At 43.1% G+C, this 21,139-nt stretch overlaps 9 protein-coding genes across 9 annotated transcripts; 5 read left to right on the top strand and 4 right to left on the bottom strand.

Annotated features, from left to right (window-relative positions):
- Positions 1–22: 22 nt before the first annotated feature.
- Positions 23–991, top strand: BYT42DRAFT_610058 (uncharacterized protein; the record flags this gene model as incomplete). Its single annotated transcript, XM_051571352.1, has 1 exon — positions 23–991. The coding sequence occupies one exon, from the start codon at positions 23–25 to the stop codon at positions 989–991; it is 969 nt and encodes a 322-aa protein (XP_051428874.1).
- Positions 992–1,388: 397 nt separating this feature from the next.
- Positions 1,389–2,501, bottom strand: BYT42DRAFT_554268 (uncharacterized protein). The gene is made up of 7 exons (XM_051566569.1): positions 2,370–2,501; positions 2,168–2,308; positions 2,093–2,113; positions 1,972–2,040; positions 1,880–1,915; positions 1,776–1,830; positions 1,389–1,716 (listed from the first exon to the last, which is right to left on the bottom strand). Exons 1-7 carry the CDS (start codon positions 2,467–2,469, stop codon positions 1,575–1,577), a joined length of 564 nt encoding a protein of 187 aa, XP_051428873.1. The 5' UTR covers positions 2,470–2,501; the 3' UTR covers positions 1,389–1,574.
- Positions 2,502–3,122: 621 nt separating this feature from the next.
- BYT42DRAFT_554264 (optic atrophy 3 protein-domain-containing protein) lies at positions 3,123–4,298 on the top strand. Its single transcript, XM_051566568.1, has 6 exons — positions 3,123–3,222; positions 3,280–3,367; positions 3,421–3,503; positions 3,559–3,642; positions 3,704–3,884; positions 3,939–4,298. Exons 1-6 carry the CDS (start codon positions 3,188–3,190, stop codon positions 3,978–3,980), a joined length of 513 nt encoding a protein of 170 aa, XP_051428872.1. The 5' UTR covers positions 3,123–3,187; the 3' UTR covers positions 3,981–4,298.
- A 686-nt stretch (positions 4,299–4,984) lies between these two features.
- On the bottom strand, positions 4,985–6,654 carry BYT42DRAFT_467647 (uncharacterized protein; the record flags this gene model as incomplete). The annotated part of the gene is made up of 5 exons (XM_051563530.1): positions 4,985–5,521; positions 5,640–6,133; positions 6,189–6,348; positions 6,390–6,500; positions 6,559–6,654. Coding segments are annotated over 5 exons (1,398 nt in total), but the record flags the coding sequence as incomplete, so codon positions are not given.
- Positions 6,655–8,510: 1,856 nt separating this feature from the next.
- Positions 8,511–9,617, top strand: BYT42DRAFT_610054 (Elongator complex protein 5; the record flags this gene model as incomplete). Its single annotated transcript, XM_051571351.1, has 2 exons — positions 8,511–8,961; positions 9,016–9,617. 2 exons carry the CDS (start codon positions 8,511–8,513, stop codon positions 9,615–9,617), a joined length of 1,053 nt encoding a protein of 350 aa, XP_051428870.1.
- Positions 9,618–9,735: 118 nt separating this feature from the next.
- Positions 9,736–11,702, bottom strand: BYT42DRAFT_610053 (cation efflux family-domain-containing protein; the record flags this gene model as incomplete). The annotated part of the gene is made up of 7 exons (XM_051571350.1): positions 9,736–9,966; positions 10,023–10,327; positions 10,384–10,481; positions 10,539–10,673; positions 10,726–10,846; positions 10,911–11,370; positions 11,430–11,702. 7 exons carry the CDS (start codon positions 11,700–11,702, stop codon positions 9,736–9,738), a joined length of 1,623 nt encoding a protein of 540 aa, XP_051428869.1.
- A 646-nt stretch (positions 11,703–12,348) lies between these two features.
- On the top strand, positions 12,349–13,433 carry BYT42DRAFT_487271 (YggS family pyridoxal phosphate enzyme; the record flags this gene model as incomplete). The annotated part of the gene is made up of 6 exons (XM_051563789.1): positions 12,349–12,441; positions 12,495–12,584; positions 12,730–12,796; positions 12,944–13,000; positions 13,060–13,199; positions 13,263–13,433. The coding sequence occupies 6 exons, from the start codon at positions 12,349–12,351 to the stop codon at positions 13,431–13,433; spliced, it is 618 nt and encodes a 205-aa protein (XP_051428868.1).
- Positions 13,434–13,498: 65 nt separating this feature from the next.
- BYT42DRAFT_554253 (major facilitator superfamily domain-containing protein) lies at positions 13,499–15,458 on the bottom strand. The gene is made up of 8 exons (XM_051566567.1): positions 15,117–15,458; positions 14,783–14,997; positions 14,668–14,730; positions 14,474–14,613; positions 14,193–14,410; positions 14,042–14,135; positions 13,821–13,981; positions 13,499–13,768 (listed from the first exon to the last, which is right to left on the bottom strand). Exons 1-8 carry the CDS (start codon positions 15,244–15,246, stop codon positions 13,524–13,526), a joined length of 1,266 nt encoding a protein of 421 aa, XP_051428867.1. The 5' UTR covers positions 15,247–15,458; the 3' UTR covers positions 13,499–13,523.
- Positions 15,459–19,238: 3,780 nt separating this feature from the next.
- BYT42DRAFT_41056 (uncharacterized protein) lies at positions 19,239–20,561 on the top strand. Its single transcript, XM_051563434.1, has 4 exons — positions 19,239–19,464; positions 19,531–19,644; positions 19,711–19,979; positions 20,041–20,561. Exons 1-4 carry the CDS (start codon positions 19,451–19,453, stop codon positions 20,256–20,258), a joined length of 615 nt encoding a protein of 204 aa, XP_051428866.1. The 5' UTR covers positions 19,239–19,450; the 3' UTR covers positions 20,259–20,561.
- Positions 20,562–21,139: the final 578 nt, after the last annotated feature.

Raw genomic sequence — 21,139 nt, 5'->3', positions numbered from 1 at the left:
TTCTACAAACGTTTCTTTTCTCATGAAACCGGAGGCTTCGACTGATTTGCCACCGGAAATCCTGGAAAAACTTCGTAACCTCGAATTAGAGCTTGAAGAGGGCGATATTACACCAAAAGGCTTCGAAAAGAAAAAGGCAACCTTACTGGAGCAATGTAAAGCACCATCTACCGCAGAAGAAGAGGAAGAAATCGACTATGGTCCAGAGCCGAGTGCAGCCGATGTCGTCGATTTCTTAGACTATTTGCCATCACCTACTCATTCACCTCCACGACCTGCCAGTGGTGCTTCTTATATGGAAAGGAATCATCAACAAGGCGGAATGGCTACAGCATCTCCTGACCCATCCATTTACAATCATCCTTCATCTGCCGCCCCTCGACCGCAATTCACCTATCGTCCATATCCTTTACAGCAACCCCAAACACATCCTCAGCACCTACCTTTGCAACACCAACGTCAGCAACAGTATGATGGCGCGTATGGTTGGCATGGCGCTCCTCCAGTATCTGATAATTATTATCCTGCAACGATGGCATCTCAACGGCCTAACCGCCCATATATGGCTCCACGGGGTGTTTTACAGGGGCAACCAATCCAATCATCATCAGGTGCTCGATACCCGTATCCTCCTAATTATCCAGCCCGACCTACTATACCTATTCAGACGCCAACCACAGCACCCTACAGAGCGCCATATCCAACGAGGCCAGTCTATGGAGGTAATCCAGCTTTGCAACACACTGAAATGCATAGACCGGTATATAGACCCGTATCTCAGCATCAGCATATACCGATGAGGCCACCACCTAACTATCATCCAGCTGGTGCTCAGGTGACGCCTGGTCATTCTGCGCCAGGTCAGCACATACGAACATCTTCCTTGGATGCCCGAGCAGATGTGCATTATGTGAATCGTGGTCCCAGTTTCAGATATGCAAATGAGCGTATGTCCAACGAAAATATGATTCATCGGCAACAACATGAATAAATACTGTTTGTATGACAATTTCATTGGTGCCAGCATTTGGTGACGGCTTTATGAACTTCAATAATCGATCAATGATTTTTTGATCAAACCAAGTAGAGCAACTATGCGACCTTATATAGACTGTTTACAGATGAATGAACCTGAGAAATGGTAAAGTGTTTGTCACTGTGTCGATAGTATATTTTTTGGCATTCCCTGTTGTGAAATGAATTTTATCATATTTTGACGACACCAATTTGTTCACGTTGTAAATATGACACGCTTTTTGATCCAAAGCACATCTGACTTAAGCAACCGATAATGACAACCGCCTGATTCTTCGATAGAATCAAGATTTTTAACTAATGTTGTCGACCCCTTAAACACCCGATAGTATGAAGATCAAAGCATCCGTCTTGTTGAGAATATTTTCACAAAACCTTGAAAGATAACAGGGATACTCATAATCGTGAAAAAACCATGTGGGACACCCGCTGATTTGTATAAACTTTCATTAAGATAAAAAGCACTATGACTCGTACATATTATACTGAATCATAGAAAAGAGCATCTGAGCAATGGCCCAACAAAGCGAGGGTACAGTTTAAGATGACTTGTCCACAGTTTCCTTGTTTGATTTTTCCAAAAATTTGGCCGCCTTTGTCGCGTCCTCTGCTTTTGCCATGCGGTCAAAGTAAACGTACGCGAGAGCAATGGCAACAACGCCTGACCAAAACCAAGGATTTCTAAACATGACACTGTGTGAACAAAGGTCAAACGTTTGGGTCGTCTTTGCAGAATTTACCGGAATGGGCTGTCCACTTTCAAGCATTCAACGTCGTAAATTACCGCTGTATTTGCTAAATAGAGTGTGAGTACGGAGCATCAGTCAAATATCGATATACATACCTGGCACTTGACCTGGAATGCCAAAATCTCCAAAAGCTACAGGAAATGGTCAAACTTTGCTGCCTTGCTCCATTTTATAACAAAACTCGTACCCAGTTCGGCCGGAATAAGCAATCGTCGCACTTCGCCGACACACATACCCTGAATGCCGTCCTCAAGTCCTAGAAGCTCACGGTCAGCATTTTATTTGCTGTTCAATTCAGCCAAGGGTACCTTTCATGATTTTATCACGTCCTGATATCAGGGTCAGTTATGATGGAAGCTGCAACGAGATACTCTTACACCTACCGAGATGATACTGCACTGGTTCACCGCCATAAGTGTTCTCAAACACCTTTTCACTACCCCAAAGCCGAGCAGTATAATGTAATTTGACTTTTGTATTGGTCGACACCGTTGATGAGCACTTGGAAGGTTTATGAAGGACACCTACATATGGATTAGTTACGGTATGATGGCATTTTGCTAAACATGGACGCGACAACTGTACCTCCCATAAGCTTTGTCGGTGGTTCGGGCGCTGATTGCTGTAAGGAGCTAGAGACGAGAGCTATGCACAGTAATACTTTGAACCATAAGGAAGACAGCATCGCGAAATGGTGGAGTGAAAAGTCAACTGGAACCGTTTTCGGAAACCTCAACCTTTATTTTGAGCGGACTGAGCTTTTTACCGCTTTGGGAAATTTTCGCCCGATCCGGCATGATGTCCCAGGTTGTAATTTTCTTTCTTTTGACATTCGACTTGCGCATAATTGGCCTTTTTATTGCTCAATAAAATTCTCAACATTGGAGTGAAGTTCAGTTTTAACACATTACTTGTTGGGTCGCCGCTTTTCGGGCAAGCAGAGATATATAATGTAGCGTGTGGAGCTAATGAAGGTTGAAAGAATGGGCTGACCTACAATAAACGTTGCAGCATCGTTGCCGTACGAAGCAATAATGCAGTGTATCCAACGGCGACAGGACTCTTTCATGGGTTCGCTTGTTTTGGGGAAGGCCATCCAGAGTACAGGGTTAGATTCAACGTTTTAGAATTTGCAGGAACCCTCAGTCTTGAGAACCAGTAATGAATAGGCGAGATTCGCTTCTGTTGTTATGACACGTCAGCATTAGAATATCTCGAGCTAGCTCTACCATGGTACATGCGAGGAACTACAGTGGAAAAAGGGAACCACACCGTGGCATTTTCTTCGACGGATCTACAAAAGGGTCGAGCACAAATCAACAGGTACGAGAATTACGGAGTTTCATTGTGCCGGGCGACCATGTAATCCATTACAGGTCTTCCGTTATTTTGACGTTTCCCACATGAGCACAATCAAACTCGGTTCATTACTGATACGGTATGTATTTGGCGTTTTGAATCTCATCACATATATCTAAACTAAAGTTATCCGAAGAACTTTGGCAAAACCCGTAGCCAATTCTATCAAAACACAAGCCAAGCAGCATCCTAAGTTTCGAGAATTTTGCATCGATGTGGCGCAGGTAAGTTTGTCAGATGGCACTATTTCGCAAAGCATGTTTTCACACCTTGCTAGAAATCGCATCGCTTAGAAATGACCCTGAAAATGAAATTCCTCGGTTACAAGAAGGAAGTCATTCGACCTCTGAATGACGCAAAGTGAGTCAAACCTCTGTACTTGCTATTTCGGAACGCTACTTTAACATATGTATAGAGCCATCGAGAGTGGAGCGAATTTTCTAAGCGAGTCCTTTGTTTTTGGGGTGGCAGCAAGTGTAATTCTAGCCGAGAGCTGGCGGTAACTGTGGAAATTGACGTCGCAGATGTGATTTATTCCTGACTTGCTTTGATACCCGCAGATCACGATATACAGCGAAAAATCGACGCAATTATGTGGATGATTCCCTGGAGAAACTGGAATCCGAGAATGCGAACTTGAATGAAGCGCTGGAAAACATGCGTCAAACGCAGCAACTCACCGAAGAACGGATAAAGCAAGTGGAGGATGATAATTTGCAACTGCGAAAATTACTGGACGATGTAATGTCAGATACGCACTGTGGCAAAACCATATCTAACGTTAATTCTTCATAGATCTTGAACATTAGCCTAGGTCTGGCGCGGCATACCAAGTAAAATACTATACGCAATCTCTATAATATAGAAAGATTATGGAACGAGGCGGGAAAATATGTCTCGCTGTAGCATTTGACTGTAATTAATTTTGTGTGGAATGATTGCAAGTAAAAGATCATGACGGGAAGAGTTCTAAATCTAATGGATGACCTCTTGTAATCACGCATGATGATACTCTTTGGAATCAGGAAACGGTTCAAAAAATAGGCCGAACAATTCTTATGGTAATTTACAAAATACGAAAGCGCGCTATTTGATCTTCTTTTCTTATCCGCTCTCTGTGCTTTGGTTTCATATATGATGTTTAAATGTCGTTCGATGGTTGAAAAAAGTTTAATAAAGAGAGCTTTTTTGACAAAGCGGTAGGGCAATATACTATTTTTAAGCGAGGTATGTTGGTTTTATTCTGATGCATTAGAATACCCAATAGACCGATCTAGATCTAATCATAAGCTGGGCGGAAAGGAACGGTGGGGGCCAATAAGTACTTGTTTGTGCATTTTGCATGTTGCATTGTACCCAGCGTATTGGTAATAATATACACCAACTTTCTGCCAAGATTCAAGTCATGTTTCATACGCGTTAGACTTTATCTGATACAAGGCAGTCAATGCAAGAGTCTGATTCCAGGAATGGGTGTATGGCTTGTTAGCGAATATTGGAGACCGGAAAAAAAACAAAGCGACATAGCAATACACAGTGTTTCACAAGTATAAATATATGAAGGATGCGGTTATCATGAAGTCTACAAGAGAAAAGACATGATACTATTGAAAAAATCATACTTCAACGGTCATATCTCCGCCCATGGAAGTTATACTAGCTAACTGAACGACGGACGACGAAATAGGTTCGCTGTTTCCATGCGCAGAATTACCGCCGATCACTGAAGATGTAAATTTTGATGACAATAACCGCGAACGTCCTACTTCAAGAACAGCTTCTTCAGGAACGGCCTCCAGAAACTCTTTCCGTATGGCAGGAGGTGCATCCAATAACATATTGGATTTCAATACTGATCCGTAGTTGCGAAACATAAAATCGAGTACCAGTAATTTCAGCCCAGTTTCCTCGGCAATAATCGCTTTTTCGAAAATGATACTGCAGCTGTCCACCGTCAAATGCCGACGGTATAATCGTTCGCAGCACATTTTTTTCAGTCGGCTGAGCATGTACATGTTTGCCATTACAAGTACTTCACAAATAATGGTCCATGGCTCGTTTTCGTCCAATTGATCGGTGTACAGATACCTGAGGAATGCAATCACCACATCAAAGCTCTCCGGTAGCTTCATGCAACGCTCCATGACCTCCAGCATGCCGCTCTGGTACATGTTCCGAAAATGTGCCCAACGAGATATCAGGATCACTTGGTGAACATAGATGGGCCGGCCATCTGCAGGGATAATTTCAAAATCGGAGAACTCGGGATTGTTCAGCAAGTGAGAAAATTCGCTCATTCTCCGACCGCATGGAACATCGTATAAACCAAGAGATTCGCCATCGATCATTAAAGCGTCTCTAACATAACCGTATGCAAGCTCACTTTAGATTCCTGTAGTGATGATTCTTTTTCAAATATGGTTACCTGAAGTGATCGTAGCCCTGTGGCCGATATGGATCCGTGTTTCCAAGGAATAGTAAATTGTTGGTCCGCACTTCAATATCCTTTCCATCTACGGAAGAATACGTTTCATCACTGATTATTGTGAAATAATTCCATCCGCCGGTGTCGAATTGAGCATCGCACTCCTGGCGTTTCCATTTCAAGGTATCTAGATCCAGCATCCATAAGCTGTAAGTGGACTCGGCATTGCTTCCTGCTATTAAGCCTTTAGCAAGATAGCGTCCGAATACGAGAAGCTTGCCACAGGCCGTATCGCAGAAATGCTGACTTTTTAAAAGGATCATCTTGGCGTTAATGCTTGACTGAGATCCGCTGAGCACAAGATGTAGGGTATATGGTTCCGATAGCAAATTAACAGCAAATAGATCTGATACTGTGTTTCCGTGCTCGTCCTTGCCGGCATAAATATACATTTTATGACCGACAAGCGTCGCTGAGTGATTGTATCTTGGAGGCACCTCATGATATTTGGACCAACGCATTGACTTTAAATCAAGAACGTTCAGTTCATCCAACACATATGTGCCTTGAAAAATAAAATTAGAACCAGCTGTGATACTTGATACATCAGGCTTACTTACAATCTGAACTTTTCGCAAAACCGCCGTAAATGAAGAGCTTGTCATTGAAAACGACGGCGCTATGTAAATAACGTGCCGAAACGACACCGGTAATCTGGGGCTGGCTCCAGGTAAACGTTCGCAAATCGAAAATATGGACGTCGTTGCAATAGTCTTGAAACTCGTTACAGCCACCTACGAGATAACGAAGATTATCAGCACATAGGTCTTCGACCATTTTAGCAGGCAAAACTTGCCAAATAAAACGATGGAATCGTTCCATCGGGTAGCGGTGTGTCCATATCGCTTACTCGGCGGAATTCCGGAAGATGCCTGTATATATATATGTATTTTTTAGTTATAAATTTACAGAAGACTAAAATGCTGTTACCTGGACACTGTCCCACCGTAAAGTAATGAGATCGAGTACATGAAGATCGTTGATGACATTTCCGCCACCGCCAAACGCAAACAAGCGTTTATCGACCTTGACGAACGATGGCCTCCAGAGGCCCGCTAAATTCTTTCCAAATGTTTGAACAGCTTGACCTGATTTCAATAGCGTCATATAAGGCGTAGAAGAGAGCAAAAGAAATAAGAAATGAACGAGAAAAACTTACGATGAATGTTCTTGAAGAACAAGTAACAAAATTTCCGTAAAGGTAAGGAGCCCATTTGATTATTCTTATAATTATCCGATGATTTACCACGGCTCATCTTAGTGGAAACGGGGAAAAGTCTTGCTGTCATTGTAGTAGACAGGTAGATGCAGTTCAAAGCCATAGATAGGGAAAGTTCAGACTTCCTTTATCAACGGAGAAACTTTTCATTAGCAATGGTGGGGGCGCTGAAATTTGGGATGTCTGTTATGAAAGCATATGCCATCTGTTTGTGTCTTTGACAAGTTTTATCATAGGATCCACGATTTTTGCCCAGTGCAGATTGAACACGATGCTACACATTACTTTGCTTTTGTCCAAGATGCTAATAGAACCGTCTACTGTAGCTCCACAAGGTATACAAATTATTGCAGCATGGAGCTTCAGCAATTTACAAGCAAATACTGAAACCGCGTGGCATATGACATGTTTCAAACGTATACTGAGTTGCTACGACGTGATCTGTGTGGATCTCACATAATCATCGAGGTGCATAGCCTCAAAGAGCAAAGAGCTTAGAATTTGTAGAAGAAACCAACTATAGCTGTTCAAGTTCGATATTTAAGTTTTTCGATTTTGCATGTTACTGTAACGACCGAAAACCGATCGCATTAACTTGCGATATTGCAAATCTCGCATTGGCTCAAGACAAATATCGAAGCTACTCTTCGTAATATAACACGCTGCAACATAAGAGAATCAACCGGAACCTGATTTTCTGGAATTGAAGCAAGTCAAGTGGAAGAAAACCTCACGTATCAACATCGGTTGCTTAGGAAACCACCATTTCCCCCAAAACCGTTGTTGAATCGGCATAATTGTTGCTGAAAATTGTAAAGCACTATGGAACAGAAAAATGCTTTACAATAGCTCCAATAGCAAAAATATCACTAATTTCAGATCAAGCCCATTTGCCGGTATCGACGTCCGGTGAACGGCGAAAATTTTCCGTCGCTTACTGAAAACATCTTCCTGGTCCGCAGCAACAGTAACCTCGCACTATTTTGGGAAGCTTTTTTTTCATTGAAACTTCATATATCAGGTTAAGCATATACAACATTTCGCGCTGTACAACGTTTCAAAAAACATTGTACGCTTAAAATCGGTCCATGTCGACTTTCTCTTTTTGAAGGAAATCATCGATACACTCCACGGATGTCGGAGGATGATACTGTCTAGAATTCAAATTGATATTGAACCAATAATAGCTGGTAGGGAATTTCAATTTGACAATCTCACCATAAAGGGTGAATTGTGGGATACCAGAAGATGTTTGACCGATAGTTATGGCTAATTGCTTCTATGTGGGAATCATGCAATACATCACTAAATAATACGCACATTTTCAAAGCTACTGAGGAAACAAGATTTAGCAATATGAATTTCCCTTATTATTTATGCCGAAATCATTGCGAGTCGATACGAATCCTCTATAACACATCATATCGCAACAGATGCTTGCTCTACCATCAGCGCTTCCGATGTCTTTATGTAATCTATTGAGCAAAAATCGAAGTCCATGGTTTTTGGCAAGTGATATCCATTATGTGCAGGATGAACCGCCATTCTATTATTTTGAGAATCAGCATAAGGTACAATAACATTGTGGCTTAGCCTCTGGCAGAGTTCACAGAAGGCAGAAATATGCATTGAAGGACGATTTTTCATAGACTGCTTTATCAGAATGGTCAAACTTGCTCTTGAACAGCTGTTAAATAACAGTAAAAACTCCTCATTTATACTTATCAATGACAGCGTCCAGTTTGGCGCACTTCCGCTATTGACGGAATTTACCCGTTGCAGTCTAGCGAACAATGGCACAGTTGTAGTACTTCTGACCGAGACATCACCTACTGCGTGGTTACAGCGATTCACTACATCAGACACTGGCAGAATGCAAATCATCGATGCTTTCACGGATCCTGAGGGTTGGGATGAACCGACAACCAATGTGCCCAATATCCATGTTGTACGCGACGTCCGTAACGTTATGGGTTCACTATTGTCCACGCTTGCCGAAAAAGTTCAAAATCAACCTCAAACTCTGATCCTGATCGATTCATTAACGCCTCTTGCTCAAATATCACAATATCAGACATACCAACTTGTGAAAGTACTAGAATCGCTGACTTCAGGTAAGTCTAAATGAGCAATGTTTATGCCCACCGTTATGCTAAAGTCATGAACAGACGCTTGTCGCCTGGTCATCGGTTACCATGCTGATATCTATTTACCCTCAACAAATGGCATCATGCTGCAAGGAGCATTGAATCGCTTAGCATCCGTAGTTCTCAGTTTGGAAGCGTTGAAAGAGCATTCGTATCATGACACACAGGCGGCGCTCACTGGCTTCGTTATCCAAGATGCCTTTTCCTATATGAGGCCCACCAACAACGTTATCTCAAAAGGAGCGCTGGCAAAAATTGAATGGCGACGAAAAAGTGGAAAAGTACAATATGAAACGAACGGTTTCTTCGTGGATCTCAACAGTAATACCCTGAAGATTGTGCCTGGTAGCCAATTGACAGGCAAAGAAGTCGAGGAAAAGGAAGAGTCAATTGAGAGCGATCTGCCGCAAGGCATGGCCAACCTATCCTTCAATTTATCATTAACCGAAGAGCAAAAGAAAGCCAAGGAAAATCTGGTGCTGCCGTATATGAAGGTGCAAAATGCGGATGCTTATTCAATAGAAGTGGATCAAACGAAAAAGGCCGAAGGTACTATTTATTACGAACCGGATGCCGCTGATGATTTCGATGATGAAGATCCAGATGATGATCTTGATATTTAGCTTTTATGTTTTGTAAATAACACGTTGGAATGATTGACAAAAGTACAGCAATTTTGATGTTTTTATGTTGCGTAAATTTTGTGAAAAAATGGCATTGGATGCGTATTGGTTATTGTGATTAAGGTTTTACAAGGCTGATGGTCAGCTCGCCGGGTTCTCGATTATCGCTCTCCTTGTCGGAAAGGTGGACGCCCACGATGCCTTCCAGTTTTTGGTATACAAACTGTAGCACTGTCTGTTCGTTTGCTTCCGGTTTTATGACGACTTCAATGGTGCCGATGCAATTCAAGTAAGAATTCTGCCAGAAATGAACGCGATCAATGCTTAAGACATCCGGATTATGGCGAATCTACCGACGATTACTGTGTTAAAACAGGGCAATGACGTACTCTTATAAATGCTTACCTCGCGTAATCGACTTTCGATACCAGTACAGACTGTGTCCGGTGTTGTTTGCAGCAAAATCTTTGCTAAGGCACTCGCAGTAGGTCCACCCAAGTACGCCATCATCGAGGCTATGCCGAAAGCCATGAACTTATCAATCGCAGGGGTGACAAAACCCAACATATTGAACAGGAACACGATGCTGCCACAGACGGTGATGGAAAAGGAGTAAATGTTGGACATCAGCACATGGATCGGATTGCCACGAGATCGATTGATGACATTGTACGAAAAACCGTTCGCTGTTGTTAGAGTACCTCGGAAGACTATAATATGATAAGATTCATATGATTTTTATGCATGCTGCAATGCCATTTCTTACTTCTGACAAGGTATTCATGATTTTTCAGCCCAACGCAGGATACAAAAGTAGCTCCAATCGCCAACAGTAAGATAAAGAACGAGCCGAAACCCATTTCACTACAGTTTATGAGATGATGAGCTCGTGTTCCACTTTTGCAACCTCCCGCTACATACTTTTCATGATGATCGTCCCCTTCCTCATCGCCTTCTAATAGTAAATGCTCCAACGACTCCTTTGTCGTGTACATGGTGGCAAATAGTAAATAAATAATGATTGCCATAGCGACCACAATTTCCAGTCTCTGTGCTCTACATGACGCGTGAGATTGCTATTCGCATGTATTCATTTGTGCTCACATACCCAAAAGGTCTTTTCGTATTCGAAGCCAGGTAGGCAGGATTAAGGCGCACAATGCTCGAAATAAAAGTGTTGAAAACTCCCAGCGCATCAAAAATCACAAAGTATGAGAAGGCAACCGTAGCTACGAAATGAATCATTCATCAGCTCGCGGCACATTACGTAACGTCAACATTCTTTCAACTTACCCAAATTATCACTGGACGTGCCAATCCACCACACAGTTAAACCGATCAGCATATGAATAACAAACCAGGTGAATAATGTCTTTTGCATGGGTAAAATATTAGTAAATGTCTCGGACCAGGAGGGCAGTGGCGGGACGTAAACCGAAGGAAAGGAATGATGGTGGCCGTGATGATGGTCGTGGGCATGGTCATGGAAGGAGTGACCATGAGCATGGTCGTGATGGTCTGGATTGTGAGCGTGTGTGCCGTGCCCGTGATGGTCGTGGTGGTCGTGATGATGATCGTGATGACGATGATGACCGTGATGACCGTGATGGTCGTGGTGGTCGTGGTGATCGTGGGGAGCGTTATAGGATGGCGCATAAGTATTATAGCCATGAATATGGGTATCCACTTGCGGCACGTATCCATTTGTGGACAGTGAAGGGTCCGCAAAATTATTCGTTATGCCTTCGGCTGACTAGAAAGTGAGATACATATAAGGAACAGATAGCGAGATAAGAGTTTTGCACATCTTACAGCAGTGTCACCAAGACCGGGAACCAAGTGCTTGTCAGCATGACCTTGCCAGTTTTCGTGTGTATGCTCGTGTGCGCCGTTCATGTTGTTCAGCAATGGTGAACCTTTGTTACTGACATGCTGAGAAAGGAGCGGAGCTGCACTTTGGATTGCAATGCCAGAGCGAGCAGTTGCGATAGAGCTCAAGGGTGAGGGGGCGGCAGGCTCGGTGGAGTTGACCTGCTGAGGAAGAGGCGACTGTGGACGTCGCTTGACAAATTGATTCGTGGACATTGGGCGGAAAGCTTCCAAAGAATAACAGGCAACCAAAAGGAACAAGGATGTGACGTGCTGCCGAAAGATTATTTTTTTGTGAAAGATGATGGCGCTGGTTCAAATCGGATCTTCCCACAGGACGGGACGAGTCCAAGATATTCCAAAGTTGGAAATTGATGAAAATCACAGACAAACTCTCAGTCCTGGTCCAAAGGAACCGGGGATATGCGGTAACGGCTCAATTTAGAAATCGTCTGTGCCTATTCTCTCAAGTCTCCCGCCAACGATTTCTGTCATTAATGGAACTGACACAGAACCGGTCGGTACACTGATATCGATAGATGCATGGGTCTACTACTTGTAAGCGCATATGATAAGATGGTAGCTTTGCCATGATAGCGTGCTATGCTCATTTGACACATTATACTATCGGCAAGTGAGCCTCTTAGGTTACGGATATGAGAGTTCTGCTGTAATCCATGTGCAACTCTTAAAATATCTTTTGAAGACTGTGGAAATTTTTCCACCAGGCGGTAAAAAATTCATTTTCAGTGGGGGGGAGCGACCGAAAACAAAAGAAAATAGGAATATGCTTGGATTAGCAGCACGCTCTCCTGTATTGCTCCGATCGTTACGCTCAGGCTTGCCGCGATTGACACACACAATGTCAATGGACAGACGAACGGAAATTATTGAGAATCTTAACGATGTACGCGCCAGGGTAGCCGCTGCGCTAGATGGTGAACGAACGGTTGGTGTCACTTGCCTATTTCTGTGTTCATTTGGCAGGCTATTCATGCATAGCATTAGGCGCGACTCGTGGCTGTAAGCAAATATAAGCCAGCGGAAGATCTCATGTACGCTTACGATGCAGGCCAACGCCATTTTGGTGAAAACTATGTACGTTAGTCGAGATGGCCGAGGAGAATGTTGGGATTGACAAGGATGTTATTAGGTGCAAGAATTAGTAGAAAAAGCAGGCAAGGTAAGTTATAGAAACCACTTGGCTAAGGATATACAATATACTCAAGAAGCTCTCCAATAGTTGCCTCGGGATATTCAATGGCATTTTATTGGCACTCTCCAGAGCAATAAATGTAAAGCCGTGGCAGGTAACTGATTTCGGCTAACGTGAAATGAAAATGTGTTGTCTCATAAAATCCCATCTTTGAATATCTTAGCTATTCCAAACTTGTTTGCTGTCGAGACAGTAGATAGCGCGAAAAAAGCAGACACGCTCAACAAGGCATGTGTCTCAGTAGAAAGAACCGAACCTTTACGTGTGTTTGTCCAAGTCAACACGAGTGCTGAAGAAGGTATACAGGCTTCATTCCTGTATATAACTTAGCAACCACTAACTGATTCAGTTTGACAGTTAAAGGAGGCATTGCTGCCGCTGACTGCGCCGAAGTGTGCAAACATATCATCGACAACTGTCCGCAGCTGAAATTATGTGGATTGATGACCATAGGCATGTTCGGCCGTGATCCAACTCAAGAAAACCCTGACTTCCAAGTATGTTTGTAAAAGATCTCAACGAATACGTCAGGCTGATATTTTTGGTTCTTTCTAATATAGTGCTTGGCGGATTGCAAGGCCCAAGTGCAAAAAGTGTTGCCTGATCTCGATTTGGAATTAAGTATGGGCATGTCTGAGGATTATGAGAAGGCTTTGAAAGCTGGCTCGACGAACATACGTGTTGGCAGAACCATCTTTGGTGAAAGACCAAAGAAGACTACCAAAGCATAGACATAGAAAAAAGAAAACTTGTTATTTTTAGTATGATGTTCAATGATAAATGTACAAAAAGTATCACCGTTGACTACGTGGTGAGGAATGTCAAATCTTTGCCAACACTTTGCCAGATGTTGTTGTTAATTTTAGAAAAACCAGAAGAAGTGTTCCACTTAAATAAGCTACGCCCGTGAATATTTTGTAGGTATTGAAAGCAGTAGATGCTATGGCAGCTTCCATGGCTCCTGCAATGTTCGGACCGAACATGGATATCACTGTAATCAGAAGAAATAGTGAATAAGCTGATGCAAAGTTCTCAGTGCCCGAGACGATCATAGTGATAGAAGGACCTAAAGACAACAGTTATTTTGCGTGGTAAATATATCAAATATTGCTGCATACCAAGGGCAATAAAAACGCCTCCGAAAAAGCCAAAAACAGCAGCGAATATGCAAAGGATCGTGAAATCGTGCGCCATAGTCCAGAGTAATAGCGCACTCATTCCACTGACGAAGCCTGTGATGATAACAGTATTTAAGTGGCCGATCTTGTCCGCGGTCCATCTACACACAGGTAAGATGAGACTGAACGACTTGTAAAATTTTAGCTGTGGTTGAAGCTACCCTGCCAGGATCCGGCCCATCGAATTTGTTGCCGACGCGATAGAAATAAGTGCTGAACCGTACGAGTCAGACAATCCGAGATAGGTTGCATAGGCTATACAGGATAAATGTGAGAATACCATACTCCGTTTCATCGATGATCGGATCTTACATGGCAGGAAAAAATATGGTACGTAGTAACCCATCTCCATCAGGATGTCAGCAGTGCACCAAAGCGCAAATTTTGCATCCTTCAATATACTGGTCTTGATGATTCCCCTGATCGTCTTGCGCTCCTGTTTCCGTTCAAGGTATTCTTCTTTTTCTTTGAATAGCAAACAGGAGATGACACACACGACGAAACTCATGTATCCCATGATGCGGTAACACCTATTTTATCAATGAGAAACACTTCCAATAGATCTAGCATTTTGTTCGATTTTTGCACCTTACCATCCTGAACCGAGGGATCGATTTAAAGCTGACATGAGGAAAGGAATCAACAGCCCGCCAACACAGGCGCCACTGGAGACGATTCCTAAGGCAACCCCTCGGCGCTTATCAAACCATTCAGATACGCTGCTCATGCCAACCTGAGTATAACATCAATGCACATGCTCTTCAAAACATTCATGCCTGCGACTCACGTAAAAGATAATGGAACAACCGGCACCGAAGAGGACGCCTTGCGTAAGATACAAATGCCATATCTGATAGCATAAATTACTAATGGTCACAACAATCGCATAGTCAGGGACTCACTTCGGTGCTCAAGCTGGCCAATTCCAAACCACCCGTACATAAGATGCCTGCAATGAAAATACCAGAGCGCAGCCCAGTGTATGAGATGAGAATCTGGACAAAGATCCCCAAGAGATTCAAAACGAAATTTGCGATAGATCCAACAAAGCTGAGATAGATTACAGTGGCCGGATCTGTGCCAAATCTGTGTTGCTCGTAATAATCTTGCATTACACCTGATTTCATGTGAGCCCATAATAGCAACATGGTAATCCGTATCGTTCCTTACCCCTTTTAATTGGGTCAGTTTGTTTTGCATCTGTTGAATAAAACTTTTCGTCATTCACTTACCAACTAGTGATCGTCCCCAAGCCAGTCACCTGAATCAAAAACGCAGCCAACACAACGAGCAATTTTCGGCGATCGCATCTTTCTGCAATTGTACGTTCTCCATTGCTAGAGACATCATCTATATCTGCGCTCATCAGCGTCAGTAAAGCCAGAAATATATTCCATATAAAAACCTTTCTTCGTTGGCGATTCTGGATCCGTAGGATATTCGATATTCAATTGAGGATGGTTGATGCTTTGTTTTTTCTCTATATCGATGGAGGATATGGAGAAACTTTTGGTATCAGTGAAGGACGTACAATTATCATGATTAATAGATAGTGGCATCAGGAATAAAGAAGTAAGAAGAGGAAGCGTAAAATAAAACACAGCATTTTAACTAATCCGATGCACTGCAGAATTCGGTAATTTTTTTTCTGATTTTGTGTGGCTCCATGCGCGGCACAGTAATGCATTGAAGGAAAATTTTGCATTCCGGAAGCCCGAATCCTCTGCAGATCATGGTTATTGAAGCTCACGGATACACTCTTTTCCGAAATCAACTTTCGGCCCAGCCGATCTTCAGCTTCCGCACCTAGCAAAATAGATTTTATCAGAAAATTGCATTTTTACTATATTCTGCAAAATCAAGGCTCCTCACTCTGGACTGATTTGTAATCAAATACTATGACGATGCTTATTCGTAGGCCCTTCGCTATCCATATCGGGAAACTGACCCTGAAGCTCGCATGGAATTCGGTCCACTAATTCCGTATGCAAATACATTTATCAGTTTAAGATAAGGTTGGGATAGGTGCCGGTATTGGATCGTTGAAAACGTTCAGAATGTGTCACTTGCTGCAAAGCAGCCGAAAGTACATGGTATCGCCACAAACATTCGTGTTTACGGGACAAAAAAGTTCCCCACGGTGTTTTGCAAACTAACAACAAAACAAAGATTGACTGGACCTGGTTTATGCAGAATCCAAGATAAAGAGTCCAGATCCTACACACCTTTCCAGAAGTTCTATACTGTAGAAACTTGAAGAAAAGTATTGACTTCTTTGATTGCGCAAGAAGAAAACGTAGGTCACATCCATCACAATAGCGATCGCTTCAGTTCCGACCTCGGACGTGGCTTTAGGCTTCTGCAATTGATTAATTTAATTAACATAAATGCGCCACCTGTCGCCTTCTTCCATGAATCAGTATTCATAGTGGTATCGGCGCGCTTAAAAGCGGTAGTCGTTCGTTGTGATTGCGCACCATGAACGAAAAGCTGGACCGAAGCCTATAACATGTCCGCTCCACGTCTCGTACTAGATTTGTGGGCGGGATATAAACGCGGCATTAATATGGGACGTATCCTTGGCTTACGTCAACTCTGATTGCGAGGTTAGCTCTCGCCCTGTCTCTCTAGTTGGCCCAAGCAGCATTAAAAACCTGCCCAGCGGTCAAATACTCCTCAATTGAGCATTTCGATCTATGCCTGGTAAGCTGTGCCTGAAAAAAAAAGCAGTACAATTGGCCATTGAAATTAAGGGCGTGGATGCAATCCAGAAAACCTCAGCAAAAACAGCATTATTCAGGTTGTCTGTCTCCACTATAAAAGAAACTACGATCACAGTAACAATAAGTACGAAACCATGGCGAACAAACTCTTGTACTTTACGGCCAACGCGCAAACATCATCAGCTCCATCGACTGCTATTTTCTTTGGCACTGCCAATTCAGTGGGTGCTTTGACCAATCGCTACCGTAACCTACAGATTCCTTATGTAAGTGTTGCAAAGAAGCCGTCTGTCAAGCTCATCAATACATCCAAATTAACGTACACGCTATCCAGCCGGGAAGGCGAAGCCATCATTTACGACCGTCAATAGAAGAAGGACTTTTCACGTTACATTGGCAAAGGCCCTCGCCATAAGGCCAAATATTGCTCAAACGTCGAAGACACAAGCCTTATTGGGAAAAGGTAAGAGGAGTAGGAACTGGAAGGCCTACTGTCTAAGAACCCTTGATACTGAACAAACATTAACGCGTGATCAAAAAAATGCAGGTTATGCTAAGGAGACCGGTAACGATAGCCGCCAATTTCACACAGTGAGAGGATTTAAAAGAGCGGAACAACAGTGGGGTAGCCGAAACAAAGGGCGATAACGAACGTAGCCGAATCCAGTGAAGTCACGAAAGAGAAGAGACTAGGCCCTCTACTCCGTGACTTATGCAAGTTGTGCCGATCGACATATGGAAGACCATGTGATCAAGTAATAGAGATAATGATATATCGGTACCGCCAGTCATCGCAATCTACAAAAGAATTGCGAAGGAGTTATAGATGGAAACCGATATCGGAATCAAAGCCAAGTCTCAGCGTGCAAGCATCAGTTTCAGCCAGACACAGCCGATGATAGCCAATCATGCGATCATACAAAGCACACAGCAAAGACAAGTTTTGATGACAAAGAATCAAAAGTTGACCGAACGAGAAGCGATGAACACTTCGAATTGACTCCGAACCGACTCGAATATATCCATTTCTGAGGAAGACGGTTTGAAAACCACGAAATCCAGAGCCATCACGACTGGGAAGGCTTGACACCATTTGTCATACTTGGCAACCAGTGAGAAGCGGTCGCGGATACAGGAGCGTGTGATCTTAGTAATCAGCTCGCAGTTGGTAAAAAAGCTGTTATCCATCGATTACGAGAAGACCTACACAATAGGAACATGAATGAAACCTCGACGATACCCAGTGGGATATGCAAAGAAATCCCTATCTGTGTTTTTGCTCTGAGACGAAAAGGAAACTTTCTTGCGCAAGAACGAGTCGACGAACTATAGATTCTCGATATATCATGATTGAAGCAATACAAAGCGGTAGCCTTACCGAAGTAAGAATATTCGAGTACTTAGTCAAGGATTACGGCTGTCCCAGCTATTTGTTGAATGAACGGGGCAGTAACTTTACGAGGTCAAATACTTTTTGAAACGGTTTGGTTGCCGCCATCTCGCGACGACCACATTCAGGCCCTAGAACAATGGTATGGTAGTGGAGAGAACGAATCAATTGTAAATATAATCGTCTAATTCTCCACGAGACAGGGGCGATCTTAAGAATGGGACGAGAAATTTGTCAGAAGCCGTTTTAGCCATAGGTAGGATACCTAACGATTCATTTGCTTAGGGGAGTGGGATTTTTGTGATTGATGCCTATTGCAGTTTATAGAAACTTCGAGAATTTGTTATTACATTCTCTACCAGAGATCGACGATCCGAATGAAGATGCGTTATAGCAGACCGAGATCGCTGAAGGGGATGTTATGTGCGAATATCACTTTAAAAGCTGATCAAGCATGTCAGTGTTTTCGTCGCAGTATTCATCAAGTTTTCAAGTAACCTATCCGATCTGCTCGAGCGATTCACAACCTGACGATGCAGATCTAGGCTGCGACCTTTGCCCTCATCCTAGCTCGTTTGTACACGCAACGTCTGCTTCGCAAGAAGAATGAGAACGTCAAATACGTTTCCGATTGGGACATACCGTGCGTCTCGTCATACGCATCGACGACTGAATGGTGGGCAATACCTTGCCCGGAATTTTTGAAAATGGTGCCTTCATCTTGGTATTACCATATAATCCACGCATAAAGGTCTTCGAACACTATCGCCGACTTCGAATCTCGTCACTCCTACCAGAAAGTAACTGGATCCTTCATCATCCAACATCACTTCGGCCAATGATTCCGCTGATATCCACAGCACACCAAGTGATCTGTTTCCGTTCGCTTCAAATAAGGTGAATATTGGATCAGAGTGGTAGACATTGTATTAAACAAACACGCAATTTTTTAGCTAAAAGGCAAAAGCTTGAATGAATGCCGATGACCGCCGAGCCATCAAATCTTTTCTGATCCGGTCATGACCGTCCATACGATTCTGACCGACCCTGGCTAAGCATTCAAATGAACCAGTGAAGCAGCCGACTGGTGGTAACCCCTTCCACGTATCGTGCATGTTGACGTCCTCACAACGTCATAATACCACACCCATAGGTAATGTTTAATATTAACAAGAAGAACTGCCATTACAACTATCTTACCAGTCGTTTTTGCTCTTATCTTCTGCAGACCCTGCTCCACCTTCGGCAGATTTTGCTCCATCTTTAGTTGATCCTGCTCCGTCTTCGGCTGATCCCCTCCATCTTCGGCAGGTCCTGCCCGTCCTCAGCAGATTCTGCTCTGTCTTCCACAAATCCTGCTCCATTTGTGGATGTCTTGCTTCAGGAAGTATATCTGAAAAAAGGTCAGGAAACTGCAGCGGGACGGTCGAAAATCAGAATTGTTCAAGGCACTCTTCATGCTGGAGATGAGGTAAGCAAAAGTGCTGCATGGCTTTAAGTTTCTTGCTTTCTTAGTCTGATTTTTCTTGCTCTCCAGCGTTTTTTATCTCGATCAGCCATTTTCAAAGGCATCCTCAGAGCAAACCTGTTACCGACGATTTGCTATGTTGTTGGACATTCTGTTTTCAGGCACTGACATCGTCATTAAAGAGTAAATGTGAGAATGCAGTGATTTTTTTTCTCGTACTAACCTGATTTGCACTACCGTCACTGCTAGTGGCGAAACAGTCTGCGAAGCAATCAAGGATGCCATGGAACTGTCCATGTATGGACAAGATGATCCCACTTTTGGGCGCAAAATTGACATGCTTTTGACTCTGGAGGGTTCATGCGAAGAACTATCATCCAATGAATGGAAATCGCTGAAGACGGACAACCAGCGCTTCATCCAGCAGTCAAAAAATATTCGTACCAACTGCGCCATTTTAAACAAATTGCAAATTGACATGGATGATGCTGAACAAGTTCTTGCTATGGACATGACCGGTAAACCATAATGCTGACTGATTCATTAACCATGTGACTAAAAGGAGCCATTCTTATATAGGTGACGTTGGTTATATTTACCGCCTTCAACGAACGGGTGATGTGGACCCTGCCACAGTCAAATCGGTCTTTATCTTGTCGAGGCCCACCTTTATCAAACGTCCAAAGACTAGTCGGGTTGAATGGAAGAAAGATTCGACCTTCGTCCACCCTTCTTTCGCCTGTGGTCTTGCCAAGCGACACCAACTGAAGCTTTGCTCAAATGGAACGGATTTCTAGGGCCCAAGTTGAACGAGTCAGGGTCGCAATGGCCAAACAAAGGATGACGAATGTTGCTGTGCCATCTGGCTTGACCCCCTCGCCAGATTCTGTCCTCCCGCATGTCTTCTTCGGTCCAAGAGCCATTCCCACAAAGAAAGCGCTCGGATTTGAAATCGATGAGTAGCTGCTGCTTTGCCTCATCTATCGAGATCTTTTAACTTGTTTTTACAATTGTATATTTTTTCTTTTCACGTCTTTTTTTTTATTCTTCATCGCAAATATAAATATCTTATCTTTTCACGTCTTTTTTTTTGAATCCAACATCTTCCGTGGTATGGGACCGCTCATTCCCAAACATTGACCATAAAAGGAAAAAAAAGGCATATCTTCTGACAGAAGGGTCGTGAATATTTTGTGGCAGTATAACAATTTTAAATCAAGCAGAATTGGGAAAAAAACCTGCTCGCGACCGTGCACCCAATGGAATTCTTTTTGATTTTTAGTCAGAGAGCTTCTGCCCAAATCCAAAATACGTGGGTGTTACTGTAAGTGATTCCTATCCTGATGGGTTTCCGCTCAGTTCTGAAGTTCCACAGGTTGCGTTCAAATTGGATATCTTTGAATTGATTGATTGCTATAGAAATGGTTTTATTTTTCATACGAAAAGGAAAAAGGGTTTGCAGAGCATTAGCGTACTCAGTTTTTGCAACAGAGCGTTCCAGAGGAACAACCACGTGGTGGAGCTCAGCTTTGGTTGTCGCCCACGCTCGAACATCAGTCAACTCCATACTCAGGATGAAACTTACACGGGCTTCTCTGCCAGTTGACTGGTAAGATGGTACTACACTCAGACAAGCCGGGACCATGGCACTTGAGTAATCATCCGTTGCTAAGTTTTT

Source organism: Radiomyces spectabilis (assembly GCF_025331425.1).
Source record: "Radiomyces spectabilis strain NRRL 2753 chromosome Unknown BYT42scaffold_1, whole genome shotgun sequence".
Taxonomy (NCBI): Eukaryota; Fungi; Mucoromycota; class Mucoromycetes; order Mucorales; family Radiomycetaceae; genus Radiomyces; species Radiomyces spectabilis.
Note: the sequence above shows the minus strand (reverse complement) of the source record. Positions and strands in the feature narration are given on the sequence as shown.